Below are 19,839 nucleotides of genomic sequence, written 5' to 3' on the forward strand. Positions count from 1 at the left end.
AGCACTTTATCACACCTTCCCAGATGAGCCACAGACACTACAAACACTACAGACACTACTTGTAAGGCCAACGAGACACAAACTTTTCACTAAGTTATACCGAGCGGTCAGGGAAGAAAGTCTTTCAGACACTGACCTGCTGGAAGGAAAAAATTCAGCCCCAACTTACGCAGAAGGAATGGGAGTACAGTTGCCAGCTCACTGATGCCCTGGCCAATAATGGCAATCTACGTATCATTCATTTTAAATATCTACACCAAGTTTACTATACACCTGCCCAGCTGCAGAAATATGGGCTCAGAGAACCAGTTGAATGTTGAAGGTGCGGGGTTCAGGGTGCAGATTTTATACACGTGGCATGGTACTGTGGCCGAATACAGGAGTTCTGGGTTGAGATGGTATCTCGGCTAGGAATTATGACCAATGTTGCATTGCAGTGTTGCCCAAAAACATGTCTATTGTATATAACGCCTAATTTCAAAGGTGCAACTGGGAAATGTATAAAAATTGCATTGCTTCTCGCAAAGAAGAGGGGACGCCTTGGAAAACTGAGACTTCACCTGTCTGCTGCTGCCCTTCAATCTTGGTCCGCAATCCTTCCTGGTGCCCACCCAACTATTCAACTGTTGGTCGCTGCTGCTCCCGGTCCCGCCGACCCAGGGACTACAATTCTCATCATCCCCTGGGCGGCGCAGAAACACAGCATCATCGACGCGCGCCAGGAGGCGCATAAATTACCGGAAGCGACACGCGCGGGCTCACCTGGGCCAAGGGCGGGCCCGTCCATGCCCGTCAAAGCCAGGAGAAGGCAGGGCAGGGCCACATCCCTTTCGTCTGGACATCAGTCTCCTTGCCCTAGTTCTGTGACATTGGAAAGTGGTTAGTGACCATTATCTTTTGTCCCTGCGGTGCATATATACCGACCGCCATGTCTTATTTTTTGCTATTTAAAGATTGGTAGCTACTTGTGGTCATGAGTAAAAGTGGTGATAAGGGGGCAGGGGGCTCACAGGTAGTGGGAACCCTCAATGCCTTTTTGATAAGAGCAGAGTCTGTTTTGTGCCAGGAGATTGAGCTAACTCAAAGGCGCCTTTCCCTGGAACATCGTCATTCCTCTATCGGTGTCCCTGCTACTGGTTCAGTGGTGTTGTTAGAGCCAGATGGATCTGTGGTCAATAGAGAAGGCCAGGTGGACGCATCATTACCTCAGGGTCACGTAATGCCCTCACCGGATCCCTCTGAAGTGGACTTTCATGAAGAAGGGGCCACACCCCTTACCCCCCTCTCCCTTCCCCCCCTAAAATATGGACTCGTCAATAACGTATGAATAAAGCTATTAGGGGGGGGGGGACACTTGGTAAATGTAACTTCAGTTAAGAGGAAAGCAGGTAGTGTCCCGGCCATCTTACAACAGGCCAGTAAAGTGTCTAAAAAGGGGGGTGGCACACGGGGAAAGAAGGGGTGTGCATGTGAGGTAGTTGGTTCAAGTGCACACAGTTCGTTAGATATCAGCTCTGAGGTAGGGTCAAAGCAGATGTCATGTGACCTGGAGAATCGAATTGTTCTAAAAATTGAGGAGAAGTTATTAGAGTTATTGAGAACCATTTCTTTCAAACTCTATGAAATAGACTCTAGGTTGGATAAAATTGAACACCAGTTGCTCTCCCCTGCAGGTAACTTACAGAGTGGAGGCTCTAGCAAACCTATCGGCGGGTACGAGGCATGGCTTAGAGGATGGTATTGGCATTGTACTCTTAGGGTTTTTTTTATAGAAACCCCCCAGCTGTGACAAATGAAAGGTGAGAACGCAGGCATTTACCCCAGGCACGAGGCCCATGCTACTTTTTTGTACCTGTTCAAAATAGATTTGAGGTATTCTCAAACCTGGAAGAAATTGACTGACTAGTCACTGCAGAGGCATCTACCATCGTTGTCCAGCCGATTGGGGCTCAAAGGAAGAAACTATCAGAATTAAGTACTTCCCCCAAAGAGAGGGTGGGTCTGATTGAAACTAAAGAAGGCACCAAGATTCTAACTTGGAACATTGCAGTCCTAAAAAACAAACTAGACGATGTCCTTTGGAGAAACTCCTTATGTGGGTCTGACATTATTGGGTTGCAGGAAACATGGTACACTGAGAACTTGCTATGTTTAGACTGCTACACAACCCACTTTATTCCGCAATTGCCTCTAGTATGGGGAGGGCAAAGGGTGGCTAAGTGACTCTGGTTTCTGCTAGTATCCCAGGTACCCATACTAAATTGGACACAGGGTCACCGCACTGTTTGGCAGTGCAAATTGCTTCTAGTAATGTGGGCACCATTTTGATTATTAATTTATATAATTCATTAGACAGGGCCACTACCATAGAACACCTTGTTAACCTTCATCATTTTCTCGACAATTATAGAGAAGCCCACACAGACTCTTTTTCGGTCATTGTCTTAGGAGATTTTAATATTCACGGTTGCCCTGAGAACTGTCAGGTTATGGACTGTTAAGGCCCCATGGACCAGGGTGACACCCATTTTGAGCACTCCTCCCAAGGAGAATTTCTGGAAGCTATAATGGTTGACAATGAATTAATACTCCCCTGTACATGGAAGGAGGCTGTACCTACTTTTAAAGGGAACGGAACACCATCAATTATTGATTACATTTTCATTAGTTCCGTGTTGGGTGCCAAGGTCTGTGGATACACAGCTATCTGGTCTACATTTAGTGACCATAACCCAGTGGTCTTGACCATGGTGAACCTGGTCGATAAACCAGAGATTTGTAATAGGAGGACAGATAAACTGGATATCCGGCCGGTAGATCAGGCCTGTAGAATCAGATGGCGCCGAGTAGTACCTGGAGATTTTCACACCAACCTATTAACTAAGGTTGGAATGGAGATGCAGATCTGCATGAACGAGCAAGCTTGGGACAAGGAGGTTCTAGAGGCATATATTAAAATCTGTTCTCAGGTTGCGGATGATCTTAAACGGCCTGGCAAGGTGCATGATTTAGCCGGGGAGGGTTGGTTTGATCAAAATTGCTCGCTAGCACATCAAAACTGATGGAGGCCCTGAAACAAAATCCAGTGGATAAGCCCATTGTGGCGGCTCTAAGGAAAGCCTATAAAGCTGCCCTGGAAAATAGAAGACGTGAAATCAGAGGCGAGGCATGGGGAGGAGCTAACATCGATCGATGTCCTTAAAAACAGCTCCAAATTTTGGGCAGTGGTCAATAAACCTTTCTTTGATGATTCCTGTAATGGTGAACTAGATTGTGGTATACAGGAACAGGTGTGGTGTTCCCATTTTAAATCAGTGTATGAAGGGGCTGACTCGGGAGGGGTGGCTATATCCCTACCCATGCATGATCCTTATACTTTATCGGTCACCGAGATAGAGGTGGCAGAGGCTATCAGTCAGATGACAAGTAACAAGGCTGATGGCATCCCAGCCGACCTTTTTAAATCGGATGTCAAGACCTGGTCAAAGGTTTTCATGTAATGTTTTTAATAGGGTGTGCAAATCAGGTTTGCCGGGAACCTGGTTTGAATCTGTTATAGTACCCATTTTTAAAAAGGGAAATAGAGGGGACCCTAGCTGTTACCGCCCCATTTCCCTTATTGATTCTGCTGTCAAAGTCCTCGGTCTGGTGGTTTTAGGTAAACTCACGGGGTGGCTGGCAGAAACTAATACCCTTTCGGGTCTGCAATTTGGGTTCAGGAAAGGGCGAGGTACAAATCGATCAAAGTCTCAACCTTCAATTATTAATTGGGAAGTACACAATCGCCAAAAGAGGTACCCTATATTTAGCTTTTATGGACCTCTCCTCGGCCTTTGACCGTGTGAAAAGGTCCAAATTATGGGGGATGCTCCTTAACCTAGGCGTGGACAAAAACATTGTGTACTTCTTTGCTGACCTTCATAGGGACCTATCTGCTACAGTGAGATATGACCGCAAGGGTAATTGAACAGGGAAGATCTGTATTGCCAATGGTGTTAGACAGGGGTGCATTTTGGCCTCCCTGCTCTTCACCCTGTACATTAACGACTTAGGCACTGTCTTAACGGAGGCTTGCAAGGACATACCGCGGGTAGGCAAATGATTAATCCCGGCATTGTTCTATGCGGATGATGCCGCCCTTTTAGCACGTACAGCGGTAGGGCTGCAAAGCCTTTTAAATTCATTCTCCGTTTTTAAGAAATCTATAGATCTCAGCGCCAATTTTTCTAAATCTCATGTTATGATGGTGGGCACTAAAATGAAAGGGGTAAAAACTTTGCATTGTGAAGGGAATGTGCTGTCCAGGGTATCCACTTTTCCATACTTAGGCGTTATCTTTGATGACAAGGGCACATGGTCACCTCAGATAATAGCTAAAAGTAATGTTTAAGCGAGATCCATCTTGGCTGTCCTGGGCTTTGCTCGCAAACTGGGCGTTAAACCATTTGAAGCTCTGTTAAAGATATACGACCCTAAATGTACCTCCCTTGCTACGTATGGGGCAGACCTCTGGGGTTTTAAGAACGTGAAGGCCATTCAAGTGGCGGAGGATACGTTTTTGAAAACTATTCTATCTGTTCCTCAATCCACATCTGGTTTGATTGTCCACTAGGAGTGTGGAGTGGGTTTTTTGGAAGTCCAAATAGCCATAGCTCCTCTTATACAATGGATTTCTATCTGGCTAAACCCCGAGCTGGAGCTGAATCAAGAAATCCTTAGAGATTGCCTAGCACTTGATTTTGGCCATCGCATTCCGTGGCTGAGTTATGTCCAGAAATTAGCTGTTAAACTGGGTCGACCAGAATTGTTTAACTCGCCTGATAAATTAGTGAAAGGTGACATTAAGTGGGCCAAGGACTCCTACAAGTTAGCGGTGTGCTCGGCCAGAGAGGAGAGAGAGCTGGCTAAACCGACTGTAAGGGCTCATCAACTATTAAAAACTACAGGAGTGATTGAGCCATACCTGAACATTGTAAATAACGCCAATCATCGTTTTTTATTGACCAGATTCAGGCTGAATCAATTCCATCTCCTTTTTTCTGAATCTCCAGGGTGGATAAGGGAGGAAGAGTAGGGGGATTTGCTCATGTGATGGCTTTTCCACAAAGGACACTATGCATTTTATTTTGTGACCACTTTCACCCCATCCGCAAGCGTTTCATCATCCCTCTTATAAAAGATAAAGGTTTTACCCAAGTTAAACCGACCCTTCTTTACCTGCAGCTACTTGTGTGGGAGATTTTTAACATAGCTAATTTTCTTACTGGGGCTGTAAGATTGAAGAAAGAAAGAAATTGGAATTGGTTATTATAATGATTTTTGAAGAAATGAATTGTGACTGAGCATACTTTTTTTTCTATTCAAATGGTTTTAAAGGATGTTCTAATGGATATTATAACATGTACTGTATACATTGCTAGTTTGCACTTTTTAATTTTACTCTTAAAATTATTTTTAATTTTGGTCTCGACATAAAATGTTAGTATACTTTTATGATTTTTGTTATGAACCGAATAAAGTATTTTTGACTGACTGACAATGTTGCATTGCAGTGTTGCTCAAAAGCATGTCTATAACGCCTAATTTCAAAGGTGCAACTGGGAAATGTATAAAAATTGCATTGCTTCTCGCAAAGAAGAGGGTGGCGATGTGATGGGAAAGCAGGGCAGCTCCTCGGCCTGAATCTTGGGGAAAAGACTTAGTATATTGTAAAGAAAACCTGGAACTGTATGGGGAGAAGCTGTTGCTGACATCAAGGCCTAAAGACATTTGGAAGCCACTTTTGGGTTATTTGAGAATGCAGGACTTACCTTTGTCAGACTATGAACAAGAATGAGCATCATTTAACGCAGATAGATCACATAATGTAATTGAAATGGACCTTTGCCTGCTGTTGGGGGCCGATCAGGCACTAATTTCAGCAAGCCATGTACTGTTGGTTGTTGTTACTTGTATGACGGCAAAACAATAAAATTTACAAAAAAGAAAGTTGATTTTGCACCTAAAGGTGTTTTTACTCATGTTCCTAAGAAGATTTTCGCAATCCAGTTGGTGTTACAACATAGCTGATTTGTCACTAAATAAGATGTGTTTCTAAATGTTTCCTACACTACTGATGGCGCATTAAGGGAGATTTTCTACCTCAATGTGCAGTCAGCCAACTGTAATGTGGCACTGATGCACATCATTTACTCCCATTAGGAAATTAAATTTATATATTTTCTCTCTGCAGCAAGTAATTTTGCACCTAAACTTGATAATAACCTTGTGCACACTATGCACCGAGTGATTTTGCGACTTAAACGTGTTTGAGACTTAAAATTTGTTTTCTTCTTTTAAATGTGTTTTGCCCCCACAATTGTATCCATAACAAGCGTTCACATGGAACTCACTTTTAGAAAAAAAGTTTTTTTTCACAGATTTTTCTGTGCAGAATGAATCTTTTAAACAACCTTTGTAATTACATCAACAATACTCTTGAATAGAGAAAGGAAGATTCCAGATCAGCAAGTTTTTATAAACAACCACGGTTTAGCCAAACCGAGTTTATTGAACAAGGTTCATTTGTTTAAATAAACAGATGTGTTTCTCAAGGAAAGCAGGAAGAGTGAGTATACACCTGGTGAAAAGACAAACCAAAACTGAATTTGAAGACGAGAAATAAGGTGCAATGTGAACATACACTGTTTATAGTAGTTCTCAGGTGAGCAATATCTGGGTTAAGATTGGTCGGGTGGCAATCCCCTTATCAGCTTCTTAAACAGTTAGGAGCTTCTGTAATGGGCTCTCTTCCAAGGAAAAGGGATCTTGTATGGTTTACTTTGCGCCTAAAAACTATTTTGTGCCTACATTTTAGAGCGAGTCTTACAACACTCCTATTGATGTTGCAACAACAGTGACTCCAAGTCGAGGTGCTGTCAATCAGGTTTGACATCACCAATGCACACCTTTTACACCAAATGTGACATCTTACTAGGGCATTTTTTATCTATAAGGAACGATAGCACATGCATGCAAATTTTGACTGTTCATTACTGAATTTGCTTCTCGAGCACAATAGCCTACACTTTTTGCATGCAACTGTATTATGGACAACAAACGTAAACCAAAGTGTACATCATACCGAATGAGTCTCCAAACCGAAGGTGACAGACACTACCTTAGATATTGAAGCCGGAAAAAAAAACTAAGATAGGCACTTCTTGAAGATGGGAAAACCTAACAAAAGAACAATACAGACCTATTGGCTTTGCCATTGCTAGCTTTATACAATAGCTTGCCATGAATGCCACCAGCATAAGACAGTGTTTCCTTCAAATTGAGAATGTCGTCACCTAAGAAAGGGATTGGATCCCATGAAGGGAGAGGTTAGAGGCAATTCTCACAATGCCAAGGGAAGGGTTCAAAGAAACTGTACTGGTCTTCTTCTATTTTAAGCAGCTCAACGACTAAAAGTTTAACTTCTACTTTAGAAGTGTCAAACCACAGTTCAATAACACAACTGACCTAATTAAATTACACCTTTGATACCTTCACCCGGGTGCATTATTAGGTAACAACGCTGCATTATAGGAATTGTAGTTTTGCTTTTAACATTGTACAGAAAGGGACAACATTTCCAGTGTGCAAAACACTGTTGGTTAAAATGCCAGCACCATTTGTCAGGTGTCTAACTTGTGGTCTCTAAGGCCCTAATTGACACGTCAACCCGTTTCTCACGATTCCAACAGCAGCTCGGGGGGGCTTAAAATATTTTACCTATTAGCGTCTTAAACGTAATTTAGCCGGGGCAGGACACACGAACGTACAGCCGCCTCAGACGGCCCTCCCTGCCGGGTTAGCAGCTGATAAAAGTGTACGCCCCTGTCTTCGGCCAGGCCCGCTCCCTGCTCACCCTCCCTGTTTGCTGCGTCTGAACCTCCGAAACCTACCTACCTACACAACGAGTCACGCTACCTGGCACGTCCTTGCCCCGGGTTGGACCCACAACGCCTCCGAGGGGGAGGAGTTCAGCAACTTTCAGTTCGGGGCATTGTGGGAACCGGGCAGAGCATGAGCTGAAGGGAAGGGAAGCTCACCTGTGGCAGCAGCAGAGCACCGGCTGCCTCCCCCGCCCCGTCGCATGCTGCAGTCATGGTGAGTGGAAACACCCGTGGGGTTGTGGGCGATGGCGGTGGCTACTGACAGTGTAGGCAGGTGCGTGTAGTTCACAGCCTAGTTTCCTAATCTGCTGGGAAACTCCCCAGGCTCACTTCGGTGTACAGGTCAGCCCAGTACCACTAGGAACCCTCGTGACGTATACCCCGAGCAAACCCATCCTCCATTTACAAACCTGCTCAATTTCCCTCTTGCATGTCGTAATTAAGTACGCATCAGCCCTGCTAGCTGTTTACCTGAACTCGTTTTAAGTGCGCTTTATTTAGTCCCTGCTCTGTGAACTGGTAACCTGGACTCTGTAAAACATGGGCTCAGACCGCTCACCTCTGCGGACCAGGCAAACATGTTTGGCTGCAATCCTTTCTAGTTTGTGGACTTCCGTGACGTGACTGACGAGCAACGTCTTATTTTCCGCACTTGTATTGTCTGCAGGTGCGTTTCTAGGAGTAGCCATACCAGAGAGAATACCCATTCATAACCCCACCCACCTGCACAGGCAAGGCCGGGATTGGTGAACCCTTCTATGGGTGTTTCCCACGCCGCCTCAAAGTGACTGTTATCTTGATAATTAGACTAATGTTTATTTTTTTAAGCAGAAGGGCGCCTAAAAAATGCGATATGCGCCGTGTGCACTTCTTTTCCATTTGACTGGAAAACAGCTCGAATCATTGTAAACACTTTTTAAAAAGCTTAAGTTTTTGATACCCAAAGTAAATCATATTAGATCCCCACTTTAAGTAAATAAAACTAAATAACCAATTTCCTTAAGTGACCATAAATATTTCCCTAGTAAGTCAAATGCATTTCAAAGGGCAGTTATAAGTTGGAGCAGTATTTTAACCTCGCACATCCTCATTACACACTCTTTATTCAGCACTTCGATTTTGATGGCATCTTGCTTACATGTCTAACTCTTAACATTACTAAAACCAGCTGGGTTACAGATGACACCTTGCCTTTCTACAAACTACTTCAAGCCTTGGAAAAAATAAATTTGACACCCTCGCTCCACTTTGACAAAAGCAATATGCATGTTTACTGTGGTGCAAAACAATTACTAAAGGACTGCTTTATGTATACAGTGCATGGATTAGAGAAGTAATGAAATAGTTACATGTAAAAAACATACAAAAGGGAATGCATGCCTCAAGAGTCCAATGATTCTATTGTAGAGTTTGGTCTCTTTGTTTCTTCTCTCCTCCTTTCACAAAATATTCATAATTCAATGATGTCAATATCAGTGTATTCTTCTCCAATATCAAAATAACATTGAAGCCACGGTATAAAGTCTAAAAAAACAAAACACTTCTCTTCATTATTCTTCTCTACATCAAAGAAACAGCCCGGCCAACCCGTTTCGTCCTCAGAGAGGACTTCATCAGGACCAATGCATTTCTTTACAGCAATATCACATTGAAGTCTAAGTGTAAAATAGACCAGTTCTCCTCAAATTCTTGAAACACTCGTACTGCTCCTATATTGTTGTAGGGAAATACGAGGTGATCATCAGCTCATTATACATACCCATTAGGTTCTGTAAGCTCAGACCGAATAATATGAGGCCCCACCACTGTCACTGACCACCTTCTCTATAATAGGTAAATGTGTAATGACCATGCCCTTTTTAGGAAAACAGTCCCTCATGCATTCCAGTGGAGGTTTAAGGATAAATTCAAAGAGCCTCTGGAAAGAGGTTTAGACTAAAATATTCATGTGGGCTGATCCAGGATTTAACCCCTTCACTGCGGCGGCTATTCCGCCGCAGTGCTAAGGGGGCGGGGCGGATGAGCGTCGTGCGCATGCTGGTGACGGAACCGCTCCGTCACCAGCCACGGTTGCGCTGTGCTTATGATGGAGCGGTTCTGTCACGGCCCCGCCCTCTTAATAGAACGTTCAGCGCTGGTGCGGAATCCGTGCCGTGCAGGCGTTCCGAGCGGGCCGTGACAGAACCGCTCCGTCATCAGCACAGCGCGACCACGGCTGATGACGGAGTGGTTCCGTCACCAGCAGGGGAGGGGTTAAATGAAGGCTTCCAGATTCTATGGTATTTTATTTTGTTTGTTTGCATTTCTGTCTGTATTTATCCAAGTTTATTTTGTGTTCTGCGAATAAATGAAGTTGTAAAACTGTACATTTCCATATTTATTTAACTGATAGACACGCACTAATACTTTGACGTCTGTTGTGTTTTAACTATTTAAGCTGCCAATTATTACATAAAAATACATCCACTGGTAAATATTAGAATTTATTTCACAAATGTATGTTGACATATGCCGTTATTTATAGAAATTGCAACCTTTTTTTTATTCCCAGAGCTGTCCATTTGCAAAGATGTTGGCCTATAATTCTTGAAAGATAGCACAGAGAGTCACTTATAAAATCCCAATTTCTTTTGTATTTATCCACTTTTTAAAATAAATGCAGACAGAAAACACATTGATTTCGGTCTGTATTTATCTCTAAAAATCCGTACAAACAGAAATCTGGAAGCCTGAGATTAAATTGACTTACTCAAACCAATGGTTGAAGGTTCCTGATCCAGAGAATCCTTGGAGAGAAGGAGGCTTAACCAATGCCCTTAAAGATATGTATAGAACACAGTGTGTTTGCTTTAATGGTAGGCCTCCAACCCCCGCAAAATATTAGGGCTACAGAGAGGACACTGTAGCAGTTGAGTTCTTCGTTTTCTTTTCCAGCAAACTAGAGGCTCCTTCTGTGAAAATCTGCCACTGGGGTTGTGAGCACAGCTTGTTAGTGGGTGCATTTTTCAAGCTTTCAGAAGTTCTAGTCCTAATTTGTCCTGAAGTGGGCTATACCCTCTTTTCCGATATTTAAGTGACATTGTTGCTTCATTGCGGAGTTGACATGATGGTTTCCATTACATTTTCAGTTCAAACTGGATCTCGATTTTAAATAGCCTAATGCAAATTATCTGATATTTTTACATGCAAAAAGACTGCTTCAGTGGGCAAACCTTTCTTTAGTTGTTTAAGCTGGAAATTAATTTGTTTTTCAAAATGTGTTAATTGGTTATAATAATAACTTCTTATGTTCTGCTTAGTACCATCATTTTGCCAGCGAATAACGTGTTACTTTTAACTAATATTTTATAGGTGTTTGGAAGGTTGAAGGGCTGAGGTGTGCCAGCCAGAAATGCTTTTAATCTCTTTTGTCAAACCTGTTTCTTGTAGGTCATACCAAAAACAGCTTAGCCTCTTCAGCGCGGCGCGAATTTTCGTGCTGTGCTGAAGATTCGAAAAAAGGGTGTGGTCATGATGGAACGGTTCCGTCATCAGCACAGCCCAACCGACGCTGATGACCGATCCGTTCCGTCATAGGCATCGAAGAGGTTAAAAAGCCATCTTGGTAGCTTAAAAAGAAAAATTCTTGGCTTACTTATTTTTAGTCGTTGCTTAAACCTAATCATAATTAAACAGGAGAGAGGCCTAATCCCCTTTCCATGTACATAGGTCCATTTTAGTATACCCATTTATCCTGCATTTGAGTTGGGACCACTGGTGGTAATGTGCTACTACATAACTTCTTCTAAATTTAAGCAGATTGCAGACTGTTGAAAGGGGTGAAAAACCGATCAGGGCATTTCATCTGTTTTAAAATCTTCCCTGTCTCAATGGAGGACCTCCAACTTGTGATGGGAGAGAGTTTGGAACCTGTAGTTCCAGCCACTGACAGGCTGGCTACATTCATATTATGATTTGGCTCTGTTTCAGGTGCTCACACCGTGCTGGTAGTTACACATTTGTTTATTTACGGTCTGTCTTGACAGCCCAGCTGTCAGCAGACAATTATGTGAGTATCAATAGGAGAAAGACTTTTGTTCCGCCTACATGTTGGAAACCAGGAGTACATGTTTTGATTGGGCCGACATTGTGTGTTTCCACAAAAAATGCCTGCCTTCCATACATCTGTGATCATTTTGTTTCTTTATACAGCTGCATGAACTTGACATTTCAGGGGCATACACATGACATTGTAATGCTATTAAAGTGTCTTCGATAACCAGAAAATGTACAGTGTTTTTCTCTGGCAGCAGCAAAGATGGGATGAGGTCAGTAATTAATAATGTGGATTTTTAGGTCTGACTTGACAGTGCAACTGTTATTTGACCTTTTTAACCTATGCCACTATTATTCTACAGTTCTTTGTTTCAACACAAATACTTATCCACCTTCACACTATCAATCAATCAGGGGGTTGTAAAGCGCAGCTACTAACCCGCAAGAATCTCAAGGCTCTGGGGGGAGGGGGCTCCGTTGAGTTTTGGAGTCATCCGAAGAACCAGGTCTTGAGGTCCTTCCTGATCTGAAGCAGTGTAGGGATTTGGTGGAGTGGGAGGTTGTTCCAGGCCTTGGCTGCAAGGTAGGAGAAGGACTTACCTCCAGTTCTGGTCTTGTAGATGTGTGGGATAGTGGCCAGAGAGAGGTCAGCTGATCGGAGGTGTCTCTTGGGTGCGTGGAAGGAGAAGCGGTTGTTTAGGTATGCTGGTCCAATGTTGTGGAGGGCCTTGTATGCGTGAGTGAGGAGCTTGAAGGTTATTATTCTTTCGATGGGGAGCCAGTGGAGATCCCGGAGGTGTTGGGTGATCTGGTTGTGATGAGGGATGTCTAGGATCAGTCTGGCAGCTGCATTCTGGAGCTTGCAGAGTAATTTCTTTTTGATTCCGGCATAGTGTTGCCGTAGTCCAGCCTGCTACTGATGAGGGCATGCATGATCGTTTTTCTGGATTCGGATGGGATCCATCTAAACGTTTTATGGAGATTGCGGAGGGTGTTGAAGCAGACTGAGGAGACAGCATTAATCTGGTGGTTTATCGTGACCGATGAGTCTAGTATAATGCAGATGTTTCATGCGTGTTCCGTCGGGGTGGGGTGGTTTTTGAAGGCGGGGGGCACCAGGTGTTGTCCCATGTGGAGGGGGTGGAGCTACGGATGAGGACTTGTTTTCTCTGAGTTGTGTCGGGCAGCTCTTCTTCATCCAGGTGGGGATGGCTATCATCCCTTCTTGGAAGTTGTGCCTGGTGATGAGTTCTTTGGTGAGGGAGAGGATGAATTGGGCGGCGTAGGAGAAGATGTTGAGCCCGTGGTTGCTGCTGATGGTTGCGAGGGGGGCCATGTAGATGTTGAAGAGGGTGGTCCTGAGGGAGAATCCCTGGGGCACACCACATCTGTTCTCTGTTGGTTCCGAGAGGTAAGGCGCGAGTATGACTCGCTGGGTTCTGCCTGTGAGAAGTGAGCGTCTCCAGTCAAGGGCCTTTCCACGGACACCGGCATCGTGGAGTCTGGTGGCTAGTGTGCAGTGGGAGACCGCGTCGAAGGAAGCTGAGAGGTCCAGGAGGACGAGGGCTGCCGTTTTGCCCTGGTCGAGGAGGGAGCGGGTGTAGTTGGTGATGGCAAGTAGGGCAGTCTCGGTGCAGTGGAATCCAGATTGGGAGATGTCCAGGACGTTGTTGGCTTCGATGAAGTTTGCTAGCTGGGTGTTGACGGCCTTTTCGATGACCTTGGCTGCGAATAGAAGTGTGGAGATGGGCCTGAAGTTTTTGAGGCCCTTTAGTCTGCGGAGGGTTTCTTCAGGAGGAGGTTGACTTCTGCATGTTTCCAGACGGGTAAGGTGGCATTTTCGAACAAGCAAGTTGATCACCCGGCATAGATTGGGTGCGATGGCTGTGGCGCCTATGTGTAAGATGTGGGGTGGGCAGGTGTCTTAGGTTGATCCGGAGTGGATGCTCTTCATGGTCTTTAAGGTGCCTTCTTTCGTGAGCGGGGTCCAAGTGAGCAGGGTCTGTTGGGTGGCATTGCTGGGGTGGGAGCTGGATCTGTGCAGAGGTCCTGGTTGTTGAAGTTGTCGTAGATCATCTAAATCTTGAGGTGAAAAAAGGTGCTGAGTCTGTTGCAGAGGTCTTGGGAGGGTGGGACTTCTGTTGTTTCGCTGCTGGGTTTGACAAATTCCTTGATGATGGAGAAGAGTTCTTTATATATAATACAAAAAAATGTATCGTTTTATTTTAGGGTAAACCTCCCAAACCACCTATATGTACACACAACTTTTTGGAAGGTGTTTTCCACTCTAGCCTCTCTTTTTTTCTACACCGCTACCCTTTTACATTTACCGCTTACTACACTGACACCCAGCCTTGAGCCCTAAAATCCTCTTATTGCCCTTTGCCATTACCCACCTCGAAATGCTTTAAAAACCCTTAGTACTCTTACTGTCCCATATAGTTACCCAGCCCTAACTTCTTATTGCCTGTACCCATTCCTAAACTCCAAGGACACCCTAAAACCTATACTATCCATTACCCTTACCCCTCCTGAAGCCTTGAAAAGCTGTGTCAATACTGTATTGCCCATCCCTGCCCTCTAAAAACCCTAAATACCCTGTCGCGTTACCCAGCCCTCAATTCCAAAAATGACTCACTACCCTGTGCCCTTCCTAATCACTGAACTGTAAAAAAGCTCTTACTTCCTGGTACCTACTCTGAACCTAAATACCCCTGACCACCCTGGACCCTTACTGTCATGTAGTTCCTACTAATCCGTAGGATCTGCATATTTGTTGGACAACATAACCCAGGAGCTTGGTGCAGAGACTGATTCTGGGTACCCCCTCAGGATATGTTGGCCTATGGACCAGCTAGCTCACAGTGCCACCGTATGCCCCCTAACCTTATCAGGGAGCGAATGATTTCTGGCAACATCTGAACATGACAACCCTGACCCCTCCATGATTGTGGAAACAGATCCGATACTTTTGCTCAGTCACTTGTGCTTACTTGTTCTCAGAGAATTATACAGAATACACAGTGGGGCATCTTCAATACTTTTATTGAACCAACGTTATTCTTGTATAGAATACATGTGCTGCGATAATCAGTACACCGAAGCAGATGAAAGTGATTAACAAGCACCAAAATCGTAATTACTAGATGTAGTTCTACCATGGTGCTAAAACAGTGTATATATGCAAGCACATAACAAGGCATTCATCTGGCGTACTCCTACTGTGAGTGTACCTAGAGTGCATGTAGGTGTGAAGCCAAGAATCCCCCCTAGGGATGAGCCAACCAAATTACCTCATGAGAGAGAATGTAGGAGCCTGTCTTGGTGATGAACTGGATACAGCTGAAGTGCCTCCTCTACTAATTGATCGGGATGCTCATTATTTAAAATTGAAAGCAGCTGAGCGATGAACATGTAGATTAGTGATGTAATGGATATGTAGATAGCCCTGTCTCCACGTGATTGAAGATAGGACGACATTTGTACATAGTGTGTAAAGAGGCCTAGTACATGAAGTTCAAGGCATTGTGATAATGTTGTACTGAGAAAGATGTGTAAACAAAGTAGTTTCAGAGAAACAAATCCAACATTGTCGTGCATTCAAATATGTGCAAAAGTTCACGGCTGAAATGTGAGGACAATGTAAGAAATAAGCTGCTTCGCTACATGGGCCTAACCTGGGAATATAACAGCCGCTATACCCGAGTGTCGACATATGAAGCTATCTAAAAAGCCAATGGGCTATAATGAAAGAAATACAAATTAAAAGGTTAAAAACTACTCCTAAAATCATCTAAAAGCAAGCTTCCCTTTAAAATATTCATATAAAAGCTCTAAAGTCATTATACTATTTGAAGAACCAAGCACTCAGAAAGCCATAGTGCCACACAGAAGGAGCCAATTGTTTGTGTTCTGAGGGGTAGGCGCCACATTGCTGTTGTCCACAACCGCAGACAATGTCCCAGAATTACACCTCGAAGCAGGGTTATGGAGCAAAGGGGATTCCATCTGGTTCCCGCTGCAGCCACTGAGGGAGAGACTGCACCCTGTAAGTGTGTTGTAGAGCCGGTGTACCTTTCACTAGGAGCCAGAGCATCCCTGGGTGGCTCGAAGAATGCGTTCTTCAGCAATGGAATATGCTGGGGACAACAATACTCATGGGATTTAAGGGGTCCATCAGTACCTCAATGTCCAGTGGCTCAACCAATTGTGATCCTAGGTGTAGGTCCAATACGCATTTGTGGCTGTATAGTAGACAGCGGAATACATGTATGCAGTGAAGCCAAACAGGCCTGGAGGACAAGAACCAGTGCTCATTTACTTGTCAAAGTCGAAGTGTGCCAAAGCAGTGTACCATGCGCTCACGGGAGTGCTGTCTCCATTCTGGGTTGAACTGGGATGTCCATTGTGGAACAGAAAAATTAAAATCCGGATTCCTGCCACAAGTAGCAGGTCAAGTGGGAGCCCACCAAAAATGTTTCCCAACACGAAGTGTATGAAATGGTATAACTCGCTCAGAGAATCAAACAGTTTATTGAAAACATTTATCGAAAGCCATAGCATTGCCTCCCTAACTGTGCGGGCAGGTGGAAACAATACTTGTGTGCAACCATTCACTATGGAATTAACGTCACTAGATAAGTGATGTGCGGTTCCATTCCGCAGCAACCTTGATCATTCAGCATCAAATCCCATTCAAGAGCATCCTGAACACCGGATGAATCACGACAGCAGGTGAACCCCTCAGATAACAAGACAAATTTGTAACCAAAGCATTGCATTCTCTGTTAATAGAAATGTCTTTGCAAATTAAGGACCTGCTTAAAGCTTACTCGCAGCCAGAACCACTAAGGAAAACTTCTGTGTCTCCATTCCTGCATCTAAAACTGAACGGTCCTTTCCAATACTCATGCATATAACCTTCCCCTAACGCTTCATATCTGCCTGCCTGTTGGTATTGGACACAACATTGGAATTGTAAAGTTGTGACCGGTAGGCTGATGTAACAATGGATTATCCAGTCTATGGATGGTGATTTAGCCACAGTGAAATGTAATTGATCTAATTTTTTAACGTGCAACATGGTATATTTTGCATCTTTGCATGCTATTACTATCGGTTTAACGTTAAAGCATATTCGGAAAACAGACTAGCACTGTTAATGTAGCGCCATGGCACGTGGCCCGAACGTAATGTGTGTAACGTCCAGCTCAGTATTACGATGAACCGTAATTGTGACTGTTCATGATGTAAAATAGACATGTCTTGCTATATTATGTCAATTGCAGAAGACAATATGTTGCCCAGTGAATAAATTCTGGTTGATAATGTGGTCATACTGTTGTCAACCACTGCCAAAGCCTTTTCTAAATTAACACTGTCGATCTCGCTCAATATCTCAGCAGCTTTCTGTTGAGAAATTTTCAATAGCTCATTGCATATTCCATACAAGATGCGCTTTTGATGTGGGTTCTGGGGACTTAATAAAAATCCCTGAGATCCATCTCATCAGAAAGAAGAGGCAAGTGTTGCTTTACCTGAGAAAGTGTTGAGGTTCTTAGCCAATCTAGGCACAACTTTTCAACACTATAAGACGTCACCACCCGAGTGTTCTGTGTGTTCATATCGCTGATCAGGCCTATTTATCCTAAACCCTGAATCTAGATTGACACCTGTTTGTGTCTCCCGGCCAAACCAACCATCCCTTCCAATTGGGGTCAGATGAATTGAAAGAACCATTACATATCATGGTATTGAGTGTATCCTCACTGAAGTGTGTTAAGTGATGCCAATTCTCTACATGGGAATACGCTGTGTAAGATTTCAGTATCATCATGATTTGACCCATATATAGTGCATAGTGTAAAGCCCAAATTCATTTCAACAACTGCCCAGCGACCATGAGCATCTGCTAGGTATCCCCCCCCCCCAAACCTGGTTAAGCCAATATGGCAACTCCTCTAATATTAGAGGTTTGGGAGGAGCTAGCCAGCAGCTTGTATCCTCTTATATTCAATAAATGTTTCTTAACCCATGGTAGATGGGTCTCTTGAAGGCAGAGTATATCAGTTTGGCTTAGTCTCTAATGTGTTGGCCTAACCTCTGTCTCTTACCCCAGTCATTAAGACCCCCAACATTAATAGTGCACATACTAAGTCTCCCCATTGGAATTTTGTAGTTCAAACTCTAATATGTTTTCTCTATTTCCCAAACATCTCACACAGTTTCCAGAATTCCCTTTGAAAAAAAACTTTATACCAGGTACAGTGAATTTTTTCTAACTTTTTTCCCATTTTTATTAGACTCTCCTCCCCACCTCACGACCTCCCCCACCCCCCAACCCTCCTCCCTTCCCATCCCCCCTCTCCACCCTGATATTCCCTTTAACCCCCTTTGGGCGCTCAGATACGAGTCTGTGGTACAAAAGGGGGGTGGTGATGGACGGAGCATCTGAACCTATCAAGCACTCACACCCAGTCAAAAGATCTGGGTTTGATCCATCACCGTTCTTTAGCCCACTCTGCCACCCCAGTTCAGACATGGCTATATGCAAATCAGTCTGACCCTGTGCCTCATGGGAACAGTCCAGCCCGAACTGCTAAGCCATGCCTTCCCTGGACCGGAAACAAGCTTCTGAGGACCGGTTTCTGGCATTCCAGCCGTCTTCAGCCCGGCTTGCTTTAATCCAGTGGCAAAGTGAGCAAGGGACTCGCGTCTGAGCATACCCTACCACACTTATGGCGGCCAAAAGCGGTACAAAAGGGGGGTGGTGATGGACGGAGCATCTGAACCAATCAAACACTCACAACCAGTCAAAAGATCTGGGTTTTATCATGTGATGTGATCTGTGGGAATTGGCAGTGGCTAATTTAACATGCGCCTATAACTTCAACTTGACCCATAGTTATCATAAATTAATACAGTAATTCAAATTCCTCTTAATTGGCAGCTTAAGCTCGGTGAGCCCACTAACCCCATGGTACTTTTTCGCTTTTCTTGCAATTATAAAGACAGAACTAAACCTTCTTTACTATTCCCGACCCCCTGTGCCCCTATCCTCTTCTAGTGCATATAAAATTACAGACAGCCTTCCACACCCGCTATACCAAATAACCAAAAGTGCTATAACTTTTTTTTTTTTTACTTCTTAATAATTGAAACCAAGACATGATAACCTCCTAATTACCCAGTGTGTCCAGGTATTCTTTAGCTTTTATCTCTGAGGCAAAATATACCACAGACCCATTATTAATTACTTTTAGTTGAGCTGGGTTGATTAAGAACACCTGTACGTTTTTGTCCTGAAAAGGTTTGATGAGTTGTCTGAGCCGCCATTGTCTCTCCACTGTGACATGGCAAAAGTCATTGCGGACGAAGAAGGAAACCCCCCCGACTGATCTCTTAGCATCTGGCCTTGCCTTTTCATATATTGCCTGCCGCAGTAGGAAGTTACCGAAAAAGACTAATAGGGCACGAGGTCTCTCCCCATATTTAGGTGGTGCGCGCCGTTTCAGCGGAATGTGATGTGCCCTTTGGATTTCCAGTGGCCAGTTCCATTGTGGTAATTCTGGGAGGCCCCTTTGAAGAGGTTGATTAAGTATTGTCTGGGGTCGGCCCCTTCAAGGCCTTCTTGTATTCCGAGTACACGAAGGTTATTACGTCTTTGCCTGTTTTCTGAATCTTCAAGTTTCAACTGGATGTCCCTGATTTGTGCCAAATGTTCCTCTGCCATGGATGTAGCCTTTGATGCGTCTGCCTCAGTCCCGACAATCCTCTCCTCCAAGTTAGAGACTCTATCACCCAGATTTGAAAAAGCTTTTGAAAGCTTACTTACAATGCCCTGCATTTTCCTCATACCGGCTTGTACCTTCCGACTGTCTTG

The 19,839-nt window shown here is 44.1% G+C and overlaps 1 protein-coding gene across 1 annotated transcript in view; it reads left to right on the forward strand.

Moving 5' to 3' along the window:
• The first annotated feature begins 7,902 nt into the window (after positions 1-7,902).
• Positions 7,903-19,839, forward strand: part of AP1S3 (adaptor related protein complex 1 subunit sigma 3) — a 146,461-nt gene continuing 134,524 nt past the window's right edge. The window contains exon 1 of the mRNA XM_086943870.1: positions 7,903-8,136. Coding sequence (XP_086799996.1) covers positions 8,134-8,136 — 3 coding nt within the window. The 5' untranslated portion in view covers positions 7,903-8,133. The remainder of the gene's footprint in view (positions 8,137-19,839) is intronic.

Source organism: Lissotriton vulgaris, chromosome 11 (genome assembly GCF_964263255.1).
Source record: "Lissotriton vulgaris chromosome 11, aLisVul1.2, whole genome shotgun sequence".
Classification (NCBI taxonomy): domain Eukaryota; kingdom Metazoa; phylum Chordata; class Amphibia; order Caudata; family Salamandridae; genus Lissotriton; species Lissotriton vulgaris.